Here is an 18,242-nt window from a genome sequence, read left to right as displayed (position 1 = left end):
GCTTTCCTCATTCTCATCAATTCCGACTAATTGATGCATCCATTACATTTTGGACAAGTTAAAGATCACTTGAAGTATTCAAAGTGAGCATTCACCCATTTGCCTGCAAAGATTTCAAGTCACAATCAGACGCAATCCTTTTGCAGACCATTCAATCAGAAAATACTGCTGGTATTTAACACTTCTCTGTGACTGCTTCCACAAGTAACAAGGCAGTACAAACCTTTCTTCTGAAGAGAATTCCTCACTAGGGGGAGAAGAGAGCCATTAGGTGAAAATTAAAAGCAAATAATGTATGTTCTGAAAAAGGCAGCAATAAGGCACATGAACACAACTAACATACTCTAGTTAATTTAAGTGCTGCCATGAGGTCTGAGGTTACTACACAGTAAACATTAAACAGCAATATCAAATAATAAAATCATGATTTCATTAATCACATTTTAAAACATGGCTGACCCTAACAGAAGAAATCGATAATAAAAATATTTTTGTGCCTAAAAGATTATTCTGAACATTATTTGAGGAGGGAAGACATACATGGCAGCACTGGAAGGGAAACCTGTTATCAAACATAGGTTTATCTCACACACAATTCTTCTCAAAACTGTACTCATTTAATTTTTTTCTAACCTACAATGTATTCTTCTTCAGAATAAAGCCCATATCATCCTGGTAAGCTATCAAATTTGCTAAAGGTACGGTTTACAAAGCAACTTGTGTTCTCCTTCACAATTGTGCATGAGATAATAGCAATTTTCACTGTATTTGTATGTTTTGCAGATGATTTTTATTGACAATCATGTTTTAAGATAACATATATTATATATATTGCGTTATATTAAATGCAAATTGACTGACACATTTACCTACAAAATATATAATCACCATACTTCACAGTAAAACCTGTGAAGACATCCTCCCAACATGAAAAGGCGCTATATCCATAACTCTTATCCATGTTTTCGTCACATCCAGGCTTGACTACGCCAACTCTCTAAAATGGACTTCCCAACTCTTCCATCCATAAGCTACAGACCGTTCAGAACTCTGCAGCTTGTGTCCTCTCCCACATTGGGCTCCGCAAGCCTATCACCCTCATCCTTACCTGGCTCCACCGGCTCTCTATTCCCTCGAGGATAGATTTCAAGAATCTTGTCCTCACTTTTAAATCCCTCTTCTGTCTTGTCCACCCTACTTGTGACCTTCTAAAATCCTACTAACCTACCCCTCGCTCTCTTCAGCGGGCACTGGCCTGCTTCACATCCCTCACCCTGCCCGCCCCACCATTGACAGTCGGGTATTCAAACTTTCTGCCCCCATTCTCTGGAACTCCTTTCCCGTTCCCTCATCAAATTCAAGGTCCGCCGCAAGACCTTCCTCTTTGACCGCGCCTTCAGTCAATTTACCTCCTCCAAACCCTTGGCTGCCACTTCTCCCGAATCCAACCCTCGAATGCAAACCTTTGACTGTCCAGCTCCTTGGGACGTCCTCCAACATAAAAGACACTATATAAATGCAACTTGTTGTTGTATATCAAATGCAAGGATGATTATTATTATTTATGAAGTCCTGAAGCTTAATGGTTAGAGCACTTGCCTCACAAGCGAGAGAGAGGACATGGGTTCGAATCCTGGGGAGGGCGAAATGTTGAGCAAGTTTCCTTATTCCACACGCCACTGTTTACCTAGCAGTAAGTAGGAACCCGAATGTTAGTTGATTGGCGGATTGCTTTTCTGGGGTAATAATAATAGTCACTCAATCCACGACTGTTTGTGGGACACTGCTGTGCGCAATTAGCTGCCACATTTTGCCCACAAAATAAACAGTCAAATCTGTCAAGCGCTTTGACATGTCTCGTTGACGTGATAAGGCGCTATATCGAATGCAAGGATTATTATTCTATTTAGATCTTTCTACCCACACTTCAGGTACTTTTAGGCGCTCCTTCTCCCACCCTACTATTCCATCTGCCTACTCTATACAACTAACTCGGGCTTGCTGCGCATCCCCTTCTCTGTGCCACCATCAGCAACCAAGTCTTCAGTTACTATGCCCTTGAACTTCTCTCTCTACCACTGTGTCTTGCCCCCTTTTTTTCGTTAATTACCACCTCAAATATACCTCTTCCAATACACTTATAGCCACCTCCCCCTCTCGATGCTCAGTATCCAACCCCATCCTTGTAATGCACTCTAAGACATGCTACATAAGTGCAAGTTGTTGTAGTGTGGAGTTTTTTTGGACAGCCTTGTTTGTGGCATTCAGAAATCCAACACCACATTGAAGACGACCCAAACCAGGCAAAGTTCTACATGTGTATGCCATCTACACGGCTGGAATGGATTGAACAAAATGGAATCAGACTCTCTCCTTGAAGGGACACACCCTACTTACCTAATTCTGAAGCGTATTGGGTGCAGATTGGCAAGAGGCAAGGCTTGGAGACCCCTACCGGTAACTTGACTCGATTCTGACATTCTGTTGCCAAGTTGCTGTTTCAACTTGTCCAGAATATTAGAACCACAGGACATAGCATGTGATTGAAAGGGGGTAAATTCAGAACAAATGTACGCAATCACTATTTCAGTGAACAGTGAACCTGTTGAACAGGCTCCCGAGGGAGATGGTTGAAGCAGGAAATGTTGATTCCTTCAAACACAGATCAGATACGTTTTCGTTTAGGAAATAACATGATGGGATGTAGCACATAGGTAGTTTGGGACATATGTGCATGCGACTGCCAGGGAGGTGGAAGGCGAACTAGATGGACCTTGGTCTTCTTTCATCTAGCATTTTTTATGCTCTTATAAATACTTCACCTTGGAGCCAACACAGCTCCAAGGAGATCCGACTTACTCCCCTTCCACTGATGGATAATCCTTCAGGTCCAATGGACTTTCCAATCTAAATTTGTAATCCAAAATGTTTGTCGGGAGCTGAGAAATGCTACAACTGTTTGAAATTTATAATAAGATGGCTAGTGTAAAAAATTAAACATTGTATTGTTGTATAAGGGTGCTTTTCTGAAGTTGGGTTTAAGGCACAATTTGAAACAGAGCAGAAGCAGTTTTACTTTGCATCTCATCATGCCATATCTGACCATCGGAGTTTGATCCCAAACAATGGATGACAAAATCAGAAAAAGGCTTCTGTTCCATACAATGATATTAGCTACCTTGATAAGCAAAAAAATTCACAAAAAACTCAAACAATTTCACTCTTGACCCAGCTGCTGGGAGGTGCAGTCTTTGTAAATTCTCCACTCTTAATGCTGAATATATTTTGCAGCATGCTGTAGAACTGGATTAAGTAGATCTGGCTCTGAAGTACTCAAAGGCTGAAGGGTAGAATTGAAAGCACTAATACAACTTAGAAGCAATTCTACATATAAAAGCTCATGAATGCACATAATTTTCCAACTTGCAAGTCAAAATTTTAATTTCTGGTAATGAATCATCCTCAGAGAAAGTGAAGAGTTTGCAAAAACTACATTGCTGCTATATAGGGTCAAGCTGACAGCTCACCTTACAAAGACACGATAGTCAGTACAAAGGGCTACTTACCTTCCTTTCTTTGGAAAATTGATTACAAAAAAACTTGGAAGGCAGTAGCAGTTGAAAGAAAGGCAGCTAGTAGCAGACAAACTGTAATATAAATGGCTTATTGGGAAAGCACCTAGACTCTGTTCAGCAAAAGCAATCCGTCCAGGATCAGGAACATACTGATGAGAACGGCCAGTGCAAAGTTACATCTTGGTGCAACTATGTGCTGTGTCATCAGAATTCCAATGTTCAAAGTATTTGAACAGATTTCTAACATAATTATGCACAAAAGATGCATTTAATTGTAAAAAATGCAAGATTCATCAATAACTTTTTATTATGTGAATTGTACTGTAAGCCTTAAATTAAACCAATACTGATCTTACCATAAAGAAATTGAGGTGAAAAAAAAACTGTTTCCTTTCCTTCCAGACAATATACCCTTTAAGTTAGTAGTATTCACTGTCCAATTCTACATACATCTAGATCTATAAGCCTTTCATCATACATTAGAAAAACAGTAAAGTATTACCAAATCAGAAGAATCAATTTTGACATACAAACCTTTTATAAAAAGAATTCATAATCTTAAAAGGCGTTACTGACACAAATTCATTTGGTTCTAGTCATTCTGCTCCAAAATCAGAGTTGTGTAATCTGAAATTCACTGTATAATGACAAATATTGTAAAACTTAGATACTACAATTTCCTTGTCTCGTGCATAGAGTAAAACTCACATAAGTCTGATCTGTATAAATCATATTTAAGAGTTTATATTCTATGCAAGTTTGACTTAACTCATAAATCATATTAAAGGTAAGGTCCCAACCATTATGACCTGTGACGTTTACTGTAAACCATACACCATGTAACATGATGGGTAATTTGGTACAATTTAAATAAGAGGGATAGTTTTAAATTTGGACAATTCTATCATAAGAACTTCAAAATAAATGTCACAATCAATTCCATAGTTTATTTTTTTTAAAGAATGATACATTGCTTCTAATGATGACTTGCCGGCATAACATAGTAGAAGAATATGAAGTTGCCCTGAATTCCTGATTTCACTATGTGAATGCCACTTTGGGTAAGAATAAAATTAAACCCAAGTTTAAAAAAAACATTCAATTGCAAAACCAATATTTATTACATGTCATAAACTCACATAAGTCTGAGTTGTTTAAATCATATAATCGTCTAAGCCATACGTCTGCCCAAGTCCCATTGAATTAAAAATGCAACCAATAGATTATTAATTAGAGATGCTATGACACTCCAATCTTATTTCTCCACTAAAAGGTTCAGTGGCAATTGAAAAATTACTTGAAAGCTCAACAGATTAGTTTTACTAAATGTACAACTTTGAGGCAATTTTAAAAAGGTTTAGATCATTGCTGCAATTTTAAGCAACAACATTATTGGGATGACTACTTTAAAAGGCTTCATTAAATTACCAATTTAGCATTAGCAAGCTTATGTAGAATATATTACTTGCAACGCATTTTGGATCATTCATTAAACAAAAAACTTTCACTGATTTGCAGAGAAATCAATGAAATAACCAGCATTAACCGCTGTGTGGCCAGAAACTGACGAGGTATTAGCAAGCTGATGCAATGTCAGCAAAATAAACTTAAACAAACTGAAAGGCAATTGATAAAGGATAAGTTACTGCATGGTGGTTAATCAAGAAGCTATTTGTTAAATTCAGACTTGTAACCTTAACAAAAGGACAAAAGGTCAAATAATTTGTTTTTCAACATTAAAATCATTTTTAGTGCACTACACTGAATAAAACATCAAATGCAAAAGTTCCCCCCACCACCCCCCACAAGATATTATATCGCCTGTAGCTTAGTGTACTCTCCCTAACCTGATTCTCTTTCTTGTGAGTAAATAAAACAATTGAGAGTACCATGTATGCCACGCTCCTCAATATCCTCTAAAGTCCACTACAGCACTGAGAGACTGAGTAACTTGGGAAACTCTAGCAATGTAATTCCCATACCATCAATTGGCTAGAAAATGAGTAAGACAAAGGGAGGTTAGAGAGACGGGTTTTCATTCAGCGTAATTTTTCTTTTGATGGTACAGTATATCCATAAGGAATCAGAACCAATCTGCCCAATAACCGTCCTAAGGTGTTAGGACACATGGCATAAGGCTGACTTTATTTAAGAGATATTAAAATTGGGATAGCATTTAATTTTAGTATGCAAACTCGACATGCGATGGATTTTATTGCTGCAATGGTATTACCCCAGCAAGCTTTGCAATCTTCCACCAGTAATATTTATCATACTCTTTCAGACAACTGAAACTCTATACAAAGTCCATTATATAGATCATTTACTTATTTTGTCAATTACAAAGCAAACCCATTATAACACAATGTTCGGTGCAAAATATTAGACCCTACGTTACAACTAGTTTGTAAAAAAAAATAGCCAAATTGCTGGACAGGAAGTGGTGAGTGGCATTCCTCAGGGATAACATATCTGTAGGGCAGAACATATCATCGAGACGTCTCAAAGCACATCATTGTGGAGTCCTGTAGCTCAGTGGTTAGAGCACTCGCTTTGCAAGTGAGAGACCTGAGTTCAATTCCAGTCAGGGCAAAACCTTGGGCAAGTTTCCTTACTCCACACAGAGCCTTATAATAATCCCTCCAAAACCAAAAACAATAATAAATTGGTCATTTTCAATCTACGACTGTTTGTGGGACATTGCTGTGCGCAATTGACTGCCGCGTTCGCCCACAAATATACAGTCAATTCACTTTACAGTGTGTTCTGTGAAGCGCTTTGGGATGTCCTCCCGACTTGAAAAGCACTATATCAAATGCAAGGATTATTAGGACTATTATTATTAGCACAGGATTTACTGTAAAGTGCATTGAGTGTGTATTTCATGGGCGAAAATACTTTTGTGGGATCTGTTCTGGGACCACTACTTTTCACCATGTATATATATGATTTAGACCTAGCAATAGAGGGAGAAATCTCAAAGTTTGCAGAAGATACAACGGTAGAGGGAATAGTGAATACTGAGGAGGGTCAAAATAAAATACAGGTAGATATTGATGGAATGGCTGAATGGGCAGACAAATGGTAGATGGAGTTCAATGAAAAACGTGTGAGGTAGTTCATTTCAGAAGGAAAAACATAGGAAGAACCTATGTTCAATAACTTAAAGGTGGCAAATCCTAAAGGGGTTAAAGAACAGAGGGATATAAGAGTACAGATTTACAGGTTACAGAAGGCAGTGACCCAACAATAACAAATTATATTTGTAAAGCGCCTTTCACGTCAGGAGAATGTCCCAAGGCGCTGAACAGTCAGGTGTCAGGGCCCAAGCCCTGAGGGAAGGCAGAGAGGTGGGAAGGAGACCAAAGGCACGGTCAAAGAGAAGGGTCTTGAGACCGGCCTTGAAGAAGACAAGGGAGGAAGCGAGGTGAAGGGACTGTGGGATGGAGTTCCAGAGTGTGGGGGCAGATAGGCTGAAAGCCTGGCCACCGATGGTAGGGTAGGTCAGGTGGGAGACATGGAGCAGGCTGGAGCCCGATGAACGATGAGGTTGGTAGGGAATCAGCAGGTCAGAGAGGTTGGAGGGGACAAAGCCATGGATGGCCTTGAAAGTGAGGACAAGGATCTTGAACTCGATCCTCTGGGGGATGGGGAGCCAGTGGAGTCGGGCGAGGGTGGGAATGATAGGGTCGCGGAGCCTGGTGCGTGACAGTACATGAGCTGCAGAGTTTTGGATGATCTGCAGCTTGTGAAGGGAAGAGTTAGGAAGGCCGATGAGGAGGGAGTTTCAATAATCAAGCCTTGACGAATACGTGGGTGAGGGTTTCGGCAGCCTGAGGGTGAGACAGTGGCGGAGTCTGGCAATGTTGCGGAGGTGGTGGTAGGCAGTGCGGTCATGGCGTAGATGTGGGTGAGAAAGGACAGTTCAGGGTCAAACAAGACACCCAGGTTCCTGACTGGCTTAGTGACGCTGAGTGTGCAGCCGCGGAGGCTGATGCTGCCAGGGCCTGAGGTGCGGAGGGGCTGGTGCGAGCCAATCAGGAGGGCCTCGGTCTTGCTGACGTTATGTTGGAGAAAGTTGGCCCTCGTCCAGGACGATGTCGGACAGGCAGTCGGTCAGGACGCCAGTAGTCCTGGAGTTGAGGGTGGAGGCAGAGAGATAGAGTTGAGTGTCATCTGCATACATGTGGAAATTTACCCCATGTCTGCGGATGACGTCACCAAAGGGGAGCATGTAGAGGGTGAAGAGGAGGGGACCAAGGACAGAGCCCTGAGGAACACCTCATGAGACAGTGCGGGGCTGGAGGAGAAGCCGTTGGCCGTGACGAAGTGGAGGCGGTGTGAAAGGTGCTAGGGGAATTGAGTAAAAGGATAAAGGGGTCATGTTGAATCTGTACAAAATGATGGTCAGGCCACAGTGGAATACTGTGAGCATCATAGGAAAGATGTTAAGGCATTGGAGGCAGTACAGAGAAAATTTCCCTGGAATGAGAAAATGCAGTTATAGTCAAAGGCTTGATAAACTGGGGCGTTTTTCTTTCGAGCTCAGAAGGCTGAGGAGGGATATGACAGATATATAAGATGACGTGAGGCTTACATAGTGTGGATAGGGTAAGATTATTTCCAGTGGTTAGGAGATTTATAATCAGAGAGCATAGTTTTAAAATCAGAACTGGGAGGTCCAGAACAGGGATTAAGAAGAACCTTTTCACAAAGAGAGTGATTGGAGTGTGGAATTCTCTGCCACAGTCAGATGTTGGGAGTGGCCACCATGTGCGCGTTAAAAAGACTGGTTAGGAGACAATAAAGTTGAGGGAAATGGGTGGGGGGAAAGCCAGAATATGTGACTAGGGATAGAATATAGGGTAGACTTTTGTGTGGCGTATAAAGACCAGCCAGATGGACTGAACGGTCTGTTTCTGAACTGTTCCTTCTACGAATCGATGAAGATGACGTGAAATGCACTTCCTTCCAGGTCTAAAGCACGCCAGTATTATAAGCAAATTTGTGACCCTAATAATGGAGTTGCCTTGTATCATTAGCAAATACTGTGGAGTCCTGTAGCTCAGTGGTTTGAGCACTCGCTTTGCAAGCGGGAAACCTGAGTTCAATTCCAGGCAGAGGGTGAAACCTTGGGCAAGTTTCCTTACTCCACACAGAGACTAATAATAATCCCTCCAAAACCCAAAACAATAATAAATTGGTCATTTTCAATCTACGACTGTTTGTGGGACATTGCTGTGCGCAATTGGCTGCCGCGTTCGCTCACAAATCTACTGTCAATTCACTTTACAGTGTGCTCTGTGAAGCGCTTTGGGACGTCCTCCCGACGTGAAAAGCGCTATATCAAATGCAAGGATTATTATTATTATACTGTACTGCACTCCAAGAGTATTTTTGCTAGAACCAACAACAGAAATGTTATCGCTGCTTCTCATATTCTTGCAGTAGGGTTTTGATGAAAGTTTCTCATTTTGCTAATACAAAGGTTAAAAATTATTCAGTGCATCAGGAAATTACCACTGGTGCAAAGGTCAATTTTGAACGAATAATGAAGATATAAACTGAAGTTTAAAACATTCCGTATTAAATGAAGACATTTCAAGCTTTTATAATGCAATAAGCAATAATTACAATAACAAATTACATTAAATCAGTAGAATAATTAATGGCCTAAATATTAAAACAGAGTATACACCAAATATAAAGAAACAGGATGCTAGGACACCAATCCTGGAAGCATCTGACTCATTCATTTTGTTTCTCTCACCTTAGACAAATTGTATGGCTATGAAAATCAAGGAAAACAAGTGTTACATTTATTGTCATTTAAATAATGAACTGCTTCCAATACAGTACCTGGTCAATTATGGAATCCAGCGTGCTAAGTAGTAGGTATCCTCGACCTTGAACGAGGTATTCTCCTAAAACAACCATGTGGCTTTCTTCTTCATCACCCTCAGACCTCTGGGCCACAGCATTGCAAAGCTGGTGTACATCCGTCAGGAATTCCCGTGCCAACGTGTTACAAGCACTGCTCATGTCTGAACTATGGGGAGGGAGGAAAAAAAGCACTTTACAACATTTTACTAAGTTTCCTTCATATGACCATCACAATACTGCTCACAGTAATTAAGAGATTTTCCTCCTCCAATACCAAGATTCTTTCATATACAATTAAAATGATAGTGCTTGTGTGAGAAATAGTACAAATAGCACCTTATCAGCACCCTCTAGTTAGATATCACATATATATAAGTGACACCTTGGAAAGAATTTCACAGAAATTACCAAAAAGTGAACTTACCTTTGTTGAATGAATTACATAATCACACAAAATCACTTTATTCACTTTATTCAGAAATGTGATAATGTTTGTTGATAGTAGCACCTTAATGTTCCCAGAAAGATTGAGCTATATTTTTAGAAAAAAAATTCTCTCCAATAATAACCCTTGCATTTGTCCACAATGAATGAAATCAAAAAGGGTTGAGGCATCAAAAAGGGTTGAAATCACATGACATCATGTGATATCACATGGGCATCTCCATTGATCAAAGTATTACATATTATAACTTAATAAATGTGCTGCTTCATCCATGATTTATAAATTCATTTACTAAACAAGAAAGAAAAATAGGCTGCTCATTATGATATTCTTCACAGTAATAAATGTGACTTGAATTATATATTTTAAAAATAGCAAATTAAAGCACATCACTAAATTCGTAAAATAGTGCTGCTGCTTGCTAATTATCATAACTCCGCCACCCACATTTTCATCTGCACTAAACTCCCTACCTCTACTAACTCAGTCCTTGTAAACTCCATTGACTCCCTGTCACTCTTGTATTGAAATCCCTTCATGCCACCCCCCCCTATCTCTCCAACCTGCTCTCTCCCTACACTACTACCTGCTGCCTCCGCACAACTGGCTCTGGGCCTCTTCCCTGTTCCCCTGGACCCTTCGCCCCACCATTGGTAGCTGTGATTTCAGCTACTACGCCCCGAAGCTGTGGAACTCTGCCTCAATCAATTCACCGTGCCCTCTCTCTTTCCATTTTCAGGTTGCACTTGAAGACCTTTCTCTTCGACCGTGCCTCCTGTCATCTTCCCCCTTCCCCGGCTCCGCATCGGCTCTGTCACTGTTAAATGCTCCGAGACACCGTCTGGTGTGAAGGGCGCTATACAAATGCAAGTTGTTGTTATCATAGATACTCAGGAGTAACTCTTGAAACTGTCAACTACTTGAACTGTTTAACTGTAGTAATTGTAGCTGGACAAGCAGTGGAAGCTGGTTAGACAATCCGTGTAATGGCAAGCTATTTTAGCTGGTTAAACTCCAATGCATTTGGTTCTTGCAAACTATACCTAATATTTTCTGGAATTAGGTAAACAGGGTACATCCCTCCATGGAAAATGCATTCTCCATTCACAAAAATAAAGCACTAGTGAAAATCTCCCAGTCTGAAGCAACTAATAGATAAATAGAGAAAGGTTCTATATACTTCTGTAGCTTTCAATATTCTGGATGTGGAGTATCCTAGATCCTACAGTTCCACAGACCCTACTGAAAATTTCAGATTCAAAATTTTGGGATTAGTCACTGTGCTACTCCTCAAACAACTAAAACAACAATTTTACATTTATATGGTGTATTTTCATGCCAAGAGGATGAATTAAAGAGCTTTACAGAGCAGACTAGGGGCCGAGTTGGGGGGTGAGGGCTAACGGGAGAAAAGAGAAAGGCGATGACCAAAAACACAGTTGCAAAGATCTTAAGGTGGACTGGGGAGGGATTGTGGGTTGGAGTTTCATAGAGTGGGGCAGAATAAAATCTATCGTGCTCGTAGTCCTTTAAACCTTTTGCCAAAGGGGCCCATCTGCTCCAAGGTCAGCCGACATTACGCTAGAATTCATTGTCAAATGGATTGCAGATGCAGATTCAGGTCTTCCTCTTGAAGTCAAGTCAGCTAGCTACTCCTTATCCTAATTGCAGGTTGTCTGCCTGACTCGAGTATTGGTTAAGTATTTTGAACTGTGGTGTCAGCATATTTACAAAGCAACACTGCACATCTAGTTTTCACTAGTTGCCATTTCAACAACTCCACACACAAATTAAAAAGATGAAAAATGCTTATTTGTAAATATCTCAAAGTATAACTGCATTTACAAATGCGTATTTGTAACCACTTCATTTAATTTAAATAACCTTGGATTAGATTAGATATTGCTTTACTGCTTCCAGATAATGAATATCATTGAAATCATTTTAGAAAACAAATATAGTCAAACCCCATTATACTGTGGATGCGTATCTAACACAAGTGTAACCAGTGACTTCCAGCATTGACTGGCCAGCTTTGTGCACATAGCTTTGCAGCTGACTGTCAAAGATGGTGTCAACAGCAATCTAGCAGTCGTTGGAAATGATCACAAGAACAGTCGATGCTGACCAGCTGACTTCCTGCACAGTCTAGCAATCCAATAACCACAGTCATTTTTACAGTGTGACCCATCATAACGTTTTGATGTACTACAGATCTGTCTGGCTCTGGAAGTGGACAACTGAAATTGCCAGAGAGTTGCTTCAATTTCAACAATCTATTGCTGAGTATGTCACCTTAAAGCCAATTCAACCCCGAGGAAACCTGGCTTACCTTCTCTCAAGAAGGAAAGTCATTAGTTAGTCAGCTGGAATAGACATGTTTGAGTCTTTACTGGTAGATAACAGATAGCAGGATATTCTTGAAAGCTTCCTGGTGAGCAGCACAACCCAGCTTGAAATAGTGAGAGCATTGTCACCATCCTCCTGCCCACGGCTTGGATACACATCCCTATCCATTGAGTCACAGTTCTACCAGTTGGAATTGTGGAGCTTGGGCAACACTTGCTTACCTCTCTGCATCCATTTATATTCAGTGACAAATGTAGGGGTGCAAGTGAACAATGAGTGAAGACAGAACTGAGCTCCACTATAAAGCCAAATCCTCACAGTTATACCCTGTCATGAGCCTTCAGAAAACTAATGTAGAAAATTTGAAGGGGAAAAACATATTTCCAGGTTGTAAAGGTGCTCCACTTTACAGATGACATATTAAGAACTTTGTTCTGCGCCCTGTAAATAAAAGGGCAGCAGATCTCCAGGTATGGAAACCTTGGTCCCTCCACCTAAATAGACTGTGCAGACGCACCCCCTCTCCCCCACCCCACAGCCACATAGGCTATATATATTACGTATTGCATTTTTCTTTTCTGTCACAGGAGTTTTTGATGCAATTGTAAGCATATACTCTATTACAAATACATTTTGTTCAATAAAAAGGGACTGATCAATATTTTAAAAATGTAAAATAATTGAGAAATAAATCCCCTTGTCCAGTTTGACTGCAGTTTGACTCTGGGTTAAGATGGAGATATCAAATTATAACACGAAGAAGTGATTAGGTGATGCTCACCATGTTTTTTTATAGATTGTACAGATAAAAAAAATTGAGGGAAGTGAAGGGTTCTGCATCCTTGAGGTCTTAGGAAAGAAAGGTAGTGTGATGAATTATGATCATCGCCAGTGAGGATGTAAGGAGCAGAAAGAGCACATGCCAACACATTTGAATATTGGAAGAAACCAGATTACTGCACCATTTCTAATTTTAAAGATATTATTGGAAGAATCACAGTATTGACAATTCCAGTGCAAGTAATGCCAAATAAAAGCACATCACTGCTTCATATTAAGTTAACTTCAAAAGCAATTTGGTATCCAGTTTACATGTTTAGAATATTCTGGATAACTCAATCAACTGTTCAATCAAAACGAAATGGGTGGGCACTCTAATTTTACTTGTAAACATCATTAACCCACCAAAAAAGCACACATTACTATAGTTGTATTAGAACATACAAGTAATTCACCTCACATTCATCCATTCATAATTTACAAGTTGTCTAGAACTATACAAATTTAATCTGGATCAATAAAATGGCCAAGTTTTTGGCCATCATAATTACCACATAGGCTATTCACCCAGACTCTTACCAAATACTGTAAGTTTGAAACACACATTTGTTATCTCCCTCCTCGACTATTCCAACAACCTGCTAGCTGGTCTCCCCAGCTCCACCACTCATAAAATCCAATTGATTCATAACTGCGCCGCCTCGCAAGCACGGTTTCAACTGCACCTATGGTCACATTCCCTTTTGTCTCCGGGTTTGTGTCAAGCTCCATCACTGTTAACGGCTCAGAGTTGGTACCCTGTAAGAAGGGCACTATCTAAACACAAACCATTGTTAACTGAATTATAGTATGCAGGATTCACTTTTTCAATTGTTTAATTAAAAGCTTTCGAAGCACACATATGATTCTATTCACATTAAAAAAATGTGAATCAGGTAAGAATGGCAAAAGAACATTCGTATTAGTAACATTATATGATACATTATATATTATTTTAACATTATGTTAACAATGTACTAACTAACATTAGTAACACATTAGCATTTTTATAAGATTCTTTGAAAATAATGCTGCCCCTGAAGTAATTGAGATATCTTGCAATAAGAACTATATCAAATGCAAGGTTTACTATTATAATAGCCTCAATTGTGTTTTTAAAATGGTAGATGTTTTATGGAATGGAGGAATGGAGGATCGATTTCAATACCAGTAAACTGTAAAGTCACCCTTTTATACCTCTTTTTCTTGGCCTCATTCATTCATCCAACAGTAACTACAATAAACCAAATTCAAGCTTCAATATGATGATCATGGTGTTAGCATCATACTGGATGACAACAATGAAACATGGCAGGAGACTCCACATACTGCTGACTAACTGGAGTATCAATCTCTGTCTGAGCACCAATGGAATACAAAATGCAGATTGCCAGATAATTCAACTATGCCTGAATGTACTTATGAATATCAATCATCAAGTTGATTAGAATCGGAGCAGTAAATTCAAGAAAGCAGCTAAAACAGAGAAACATTCTCTGAAATCATAAAATACTCAACATGCTGTGACAATGCCAAAATCTACTCCAGATACATTGTAACCAAAATGCCATATTTAATTTTAGGTCAGTTGATAGTTACTTAATGTTTAGGTCACATCATCTTTTATAAATGGACTATTTGTAAGTTTTTTTAATGTTTCAAGATGCTTTGAATTTGTCTAAAACTATTAATTTTGCTACGTCACCCAGAGTACATTTCCATGAAAGATTCTCTTGTTTCCTCTGTTGTACAGTTGCTCACTGTTAAGGATAATATTGTTTAGTGCATCTAAACAGCCTAGCGTTTATTCTCTAGAATTTCAGTGGAAATGGCTCCCACAAATTCAGTTAATACTTAGGTGGAAATACGTTTTCGAAAGTAGCACATTCAATGTACAGTATGTTGCACCCAAATGCATACAATATATTATATAGTTACATTAAATATGGAAATATAAATGAGATTAAAATTACTCAGGATTTAAGCAGTTTGTGCACTGTACTGGAATACAGATCCTCACCCTGACCCAGGAACATTAGGTGGATGGGCTCATCAGTTATAGGCTTTCCTAAACCTGTCCTATTTGCAGGTACTTTGAGGCAGTAGCTTGAGTAGATCACTCCACTTGAGTAGATTCACTCCACCGGGTCTGGCCGCCTCCTTGTCCCCCGAATCCTCCGCTCCACCATTGGCGGCTGTGCCTTCAGCCACTACGCCCCGAGGCTCTGGAACTCCCTTCCTCACTCCCTTCACCTCACCCCCTCTCTTCCTACTTTCAAGTCTTGGCTAAAGACCTTTCTTTTCGACCATGCCTTTGGTCACCTGGTTCCCCCTCCCCCTGGTTCGGCCCCGGGATCCGTTATTGTGAAACGCTCTGAGACGCCGTCCGGCATGGAGGGTGCTGTATAAATCCAAGTTGTTGTTGTTATCACAGTAAAAAATACAGAGTAAGTGTAAATTGATGATTGTATGTCACATGGAAGGTTATATTTGGAATGCTACACTGTGATTTTGATGGTTGGCAGGCAAAGCTTTTATCTAAATAAACCAGACTTATTAGAACAAATTAGGAAGTGAATAATCTTGTACAAACACATTTCTGTTTCAGTTCACTATACTTTGTTTCACTGGTGCTCCTAATATGGCCGTGGAGCGTTGAAAGCTTTTATTCCCGACATCCCTTGACCCGGTGGAGACATGCTGGTCCAAGCATTTCTGAGGCTCTAACTAAAGCCACTGGAGAAAGCAAGATGGATTACAGATATTCAACAAAAATAAAATCATCTTTGCTTTGGTTCTTTACTGCCAGTTTCTAACACTTATGCAAATTATGTAATCTGTACCTATCTTGTCACTATGTCCATCAAAAGGTTTAATACCTGAGTTCTGGTTGAGACAAAGTTCATCTAAAGGCTTGATCTCTGAGTCCTGATTAGGCACCTGGTTAACACGGAATCGGTGACGTTCTCCTTTTGAGCCAGTGCGTCTTTGGAGTTGAGGGCATCAAAAGGTACAACAACAATTTGGGGCTATATTGTGTTTTTCACATCGGGAAACTGCCTCAAAGTTTCATGCAACTGAATGGGAGCTTCAGCGGCAGGAGAAAAAGGAGGAAGCTGGGCAGAGGAAAGCTCACAATAATTGGATTAACATCTCAAACAAGTAGCCAGTAATGAAACACTGAATCAAAGTGTGCTATGGTCAAAGCCCCATTCAGATGCCCCTGCCATTCAAGGAAGGCTGAATTAGCATTCTTTCCACAAGTTAAGGACCACTTAATTGGACAGTTCCAGAATTTGGGGCTCTTGGTTGGGCTGACTATTCATTGTATTGTAATGATGTGAATCCACTACCCTCACTGTATTCCTCTTTTAGATTTCCACTTACATCATCAGTTCAATGGTTGTAATTCTCCCAGGGTGATCCAGATTTATCTTCTTGATAATTAATGGAAAATGTTTGAATCTTAACTGTTCTTTCCTAAAAGTTAGATTGACAATTTTTCCCTTTGGATTTGGACTTTGTTTGTACTGAATGTTTAATCGTTTGAAAGCTCATCGCCTTCCTCCTTGAGTAATGCATGCTGTCAAAATTGATGGTATAATGACACTCAGTGTTGAAAGGTAGTTTTATGTTGTGGACTAATATTTATCGGGAAGACAAGATTCATTTCACTTAGGACACCTCCTAAAAAAATTAATCCCACCAGACTGGATGTAATTGAACCAAGTTTTATCCAAATGCAAACACAGTTCAAAAGTTCTTAACAAAAGACTCACCAGAATTTGATGACTTCTGTGGCATTCAGATTTTGACTGTTGCTGTGATAATGGAAGAGGGTAAGGAATCTCTCCAGACAGTCAATTTTCACCTGAAAAAGTACAATAAATATCTCAAAAAAGTAGACAATATTTTAGAAATTATACGTATAGCAGTTTGTACTGTGTGTATGCAAAAGACCAATTGGCAAAGCAATTTCCTTGAGCTTTCTGTTCTATTTTCTAGACACAAACTTGCACACAATTTAGGGCCAACTTCATACTGGTACAGTCCATAGTCCAAGATTGATCTGGAACCAACTCAGCCCCAAGGGACTTTGCTTACCTCCGATCAGAGGACAGTGCCATCATTAATGCTCAGAATGCTTTGTGGCCTTCCATATTGGTAATAAAATTATCACTGGTATTCTAACATTGATACATATATTGAACCATTTCTACAAATTTCAGTTTTACTCTTCTCCACTAAGTGTCAAGTCCAGTAATCCACATTCATCTAGCCCCTGGATTCAGACAAAATAAATAGAAATACCTAACTCAGCTTAATATCTTGGATGCTGGACCAATTCTGGAACTTTATACTTAATGTGTACAGCATAGTCAAATATACCAGTAATGCTGGCTGTCAAAATATTCTTCTAGAGCTCTCACAAATGTAAGATGATTGAAACCAACACCTTATGCAGCACAAGGTCATACAAATTAAAAGTTAAGAAGGGAAAAATACACACTTCCACCTCCGATTGTTATTCAGAGACTCCTGCTCAAAGCTTTCAGCATGTATGTGTTTGTGCTCCCATTTGCGATCAAAAACGCTGCATTTGATACGCAGAGTGTCTAAAACATCATGGTATCTACCTTATTACATAAAAAAAATTTCTTTAAGACTTATTAGACATTGTAATGGCATCATGACTTTTTGGTTACCCTGTAGCTCCTTTCATGTCAGGAGGACATAACAAAGCACTTCACCGAATTTACTGTGAAGTGTAGTGACTATCTATTTTGTAGGCAAACATAGTAGCCATATCAGTCTGGCTGGTTGTGGGTCAGAACTTTGAACTCACAATATAGGCTGGCACTCCAATGCAGTGCTATAGTAATATACTATTATTGGAGATATATTTTTTGGGGGATTTCTGACACATGAGGAAACCCATCAACGTGGTTAAGAGTATCCAAACCGAACTGAAAGCTCCATGTATCCCATCTATATTCCAGAAATAGATTGTTGGAGATACCTTCCTTTGGATGAGACATTAAACAAGATTTTGTCTGTCTGTTCAGATGGATATTATTCATGGTGCTATTCGAAAATAAGGGAGTTTCTCCCATTATTCTGGCCAACAATCCCCAAATAAAATTGGTTGCTCACTTTGTGGCTATCTGTGG

General features: G+C 39.6%; 1 protein-coding gene across 1 annotated transcript in view; it reads right to left on the bottom strand.

Annotated features, from left to right (window-relative positions):
- Window positions 1–9,617, bottom strand: part of lyst (lysosomal trafficking regulator) — a 93,930-nt gene extending 84,313 nt beyond the window's left edge. Inside the window, exons 1-2 of the mRNA XM_042333115.1 lie at window positions 9,435–9,617; window positions 8,950–9,052 (exon numbers count right to left, since the gene is read on the bottom strand). Of these exons, the coding sequence (XP_042189049.1) occupies window positions 8,950–9,052; window positions 9,435–9,617 (286 nt within the window). The remainder of the gene's footprint in view (window positions 1–8,949; window positions 9,053–9,434) is intronic.
- Between the last annotated feature and the right edge of the window lie 8,625 nt (window positions 9,618–18,242).

This window comes from Callorhinchus milii, unplaced genomic scaffold (genome assembly GCF_018977255.1).
Source record: "Callorhinchus milii isolate IMCB2004 unplaced genomic scaffold, IMCB_Cmil_1.0 Scaffold3, whole genome shotgun sequence".
NCBI lineage: Eukaryota > Metazoa > Chordata > Chondrichthyes > Chimaeriformes > Callorhinchidae > Callorhinchus > Callorhinchus milii.
Note: the sequence above shows the minus strand (reverse complement) of the source record. Positions and strands in the feature narration are given on the sequence as shown.